Source organism: Propithecus coquereli, unplaced genomic scaffold, assembly GCF_000956105.1.
Source record: "Propithecus coquereli isolate 6110/MARCELLA unplaced genomic scaffold, Pcoq_1.0 Scaffold37, whole genome shotgun sequence".
NCBI classification, from domain to species: domain Eukaryota; kingdom Metazoa; phylum Chordata; class Mammalia; order Primates; family Indriidae; genus Propithecus; species Propithecus coquereli.
Window position 1 is genome coordinate 10761779 of NW_012149396.1, and position 3033 is coordinate 10764811.

A 3033-nucleotide genomic window follows, 5' to 3' on the forward strand; every position below is an offset into this window, starting at 1 on the left:
CAACTGTGGCCCCTTGACCAAATCCAAACTTCACAAAACAAATCCCTTTGTTAAAAAGATTTGCCTGTAAAATTTGGATTCAGTCAAAAGGCTGCACTCAAGGATCCAGAAGGCCATATGTGGCCCCAAAGCTGCAGGTTCCCCACCCAAAAATAGACATACATGAAATCAGTATCTTGAAGAGACATGCACACTACCCTGTGCACTGAAGCATTATTCACAATAGCCAAAACACGGAAACAATCTAAATATTCACTGATGGATGAATGGATAAAGAAAATGTCTATATATATATGTACATATAATGGAATACTATTCAGCCTTAAAAAAAAGAAAAAAGAAAATCCTGCCATTTGTAACAATGTGGATGAACCTGGAGGGCATTTTGATAAGTGAAATAAGCCAGACACAGAAAGACCTCACTTACAAACTAAAATAATCAAATTTAGAAACAAAGAGTAGAATGATCATTGCCAGGGGCTAGGAGGAGGAGGAAACTGAGAGATGTTGGTCAAAGGGTACAAAGTTTCAGTTATGAAAGATGAATAAGGTCTGTAAATCTAATGTACAGCATGGTGACTATAGTTAATACTATATTGTATACTTAAATTGTGCTAGGAGAGCTGATCTTAAGCGTTCTCACCACAAAGAAAAAAAGATAGAAAAAAGAAAATGGTAACTATGTGAGGCAATAGATATGTTAATTAGCTTGATTACAGTGATCATTTTATAACATGTATGTGTATCAAAACATCAAGTTATATACCTCAAATATATAAATACAATTTTTATTTGTCAATTATACCTCAATAAAGCTGAAAAAAATAACATAACATGACATAAATACTTCCCTATGAATTTCTAGCAGCTCTTGTCAGTCAACCTTCCCAAAGAGAGACTTTATTCTGCTGTACTGTCTTTTAAATTTCTAATACTAATAACTTTCACAATATTGCCTCTGATGTGATCCAAAAACTCTTGTGAGATAGATGTCATATAAAGTGAAGTTGGTATGAAACACACATGAAAAATAATTCTATAGTGAGGGTAATTAGATTGGAGTTGGGAGTTGAAAGGATGCTTTACCTTTAGCTATAATGTTTTAATTTTTAAAAATATATGTATATGTGACAAAACACTAATTGTTGATATTTTGAATGGTAGGAATACACACACACACACACACTCACTTGTTATATCATTGTTTATACTTTCCTATAGTTCAAAAAAATTTTTAAATGTGAACTATGTGAGAAAACTACAGTTGAGAGAGAGCTTAAATGGCCTCTAAGGTAACACCACTAGTACAGGTAGAAACACCTTCCATGTCTTCTTATTTCATTAAACGGGAGGTTGCAGTTCTTAAACAGAAATCTCAACAAAGGATACAAGGAAAAAGGCCCTACGGATATCATCCAGATAGAGCTGCCGAAACTGAGTTATATCAGTATTATAGGAGAATTGGATACTGGTGAGCTGTAAGATAACAATAAAAATGTTAATGAACAATAACAGCTTACTTCTATACTCAAAGGCAACCTTATAATGGCTAAGTTACAATGGCTAGAAACATACCCTGTGCTGACAAAAAAATCAACAATAAATCTTTTCCTATATCTTAATTATACCTTAATAAAATCCACCAAGAGGCAAAATATGTTGCTAATAATACACAGAACAGAGTTGTAGTGTTGATATATGTGTCATAAAAGTAAGAATTGGGCTTTTTCTTATCTTATATAAATGTTTCACTTTTAAATCCCTATATAATTCTTCCTTCCTCCTGATCTTCTTAAACCCAAGTATGGTATGATATTAAAAAGTGTGATAAAATTAAATATTTCTCTGTTTCTTTGTTCCTCTGTTAATTCTATTTGCAGAGAAATTATTTTCTTCTTATAAAAAAGCAAAATATTCCTGTCTTTGGTAAAACAGAAAGTCATTCAACTCCAACAAGATGGGTGCACTCTTGCTTCATTCTCCTCCCCCCAAAAAAGAACACTGACAGGTGAGTCCAAAGGAAGACATTCTCCACCTTCACTCCCCATGTAATTTTCCCGTAAGTTCTTAGGATGTTTTAATTCACTTTTGTAGAAAGAGATAGACTTGATTTCAGTTAAAAAATAGAATTTAAAAAGTAACACAATGATCCTCAAACTTCTGAAATATTTAATATTAACGATAATCTCTATTTACATGAATTTGATCAAAACTGCTTTTCATGTATTGTTTTAATGTTCTAAGGTTGAAAGTTAAAAACCAGTAATTATTAAATACACTTTCATAAAGTTTCTTCTTTATTGAAATCAATTATTCTGAACTATCAATTACCCCCCTATAAACTCAGCTGGAACCAGTTAAGGAAGGATCTACCGTGAAGGTGTTTTTCTGCAATATCATTTTATCTTCAGTAAAATTGTAAATATTCTATCACCAATTTCTTAGAATTATCTTCAGTTCTAAATAAGACAAGAGACATTAATTCAACTCTCTATCTTAGCATGATAAAGGTATTCTCAAGATTTTGTTGGATGTTAGCCAGTTCAAAGTATACTGTGTTGCAAAAGCAGTCTAAGATCTGGATGAAGGCCACAATCATTAAAGCGACAGAATAAGCATATTGGATCAGGATGACTAGAAAGAGAAAAACAACAATGGGAATTTAAATGTCACCTTATGATCAAATTCATAAATCGTGACAACATAAACATAAACATTCTTCTGACTAAAATAAATTGGTGGAAGGAAAAACTGGATGTGCAAACCGAGGAAAATAAGATAAAGAACATTCTTTTCTCCTCTATCCCTTCATCTATAGAAAGTAGAAAGAATTTTTCAGGAAATAATATTACAACTTCTTTATAGGACAAAGAATATTTTAATATTCTCACATAAACACAACAATGATTTTGACACGCTACCTTCTGTTTACAGGAAACACCAGATCGTTGTAGGGTTTCTCGTTCCATGTATATCCAGACAAACATCAAACATGACAACACTAATGGAAAGAGAGCTTCGTACCTAAGGGGT

The 3033-nt window shown here is 32.4% G+C and overlaps 1 protein-coding gene across 1 annotated transcript in view; it reads right to left on the bottom strand.

Moving 5' to 3' along the window:
• Positions 1–3033, bottom strand: part of LOC105816355 (GPI ethanolamine phosphate transferase 1-like) — a 74369-nt gene that overhangs the window by 41791 nt on the left and 29545 nt on the right. The window contains exons 6-7 of the mRNA XM_012651738.1: positions 2922–3024; positions 1369–1476 (exon numbers count right to left, since the gene is read on the bottom strand). Coding sequence (XP_012507192.1) covers positions 1369–1476; positions 2922–3024 — 211 coding nt within the window. The remainder of the gene's footprint in view (positions 1–1368; positions 1477–2921; positions 3025–3033) is intronic.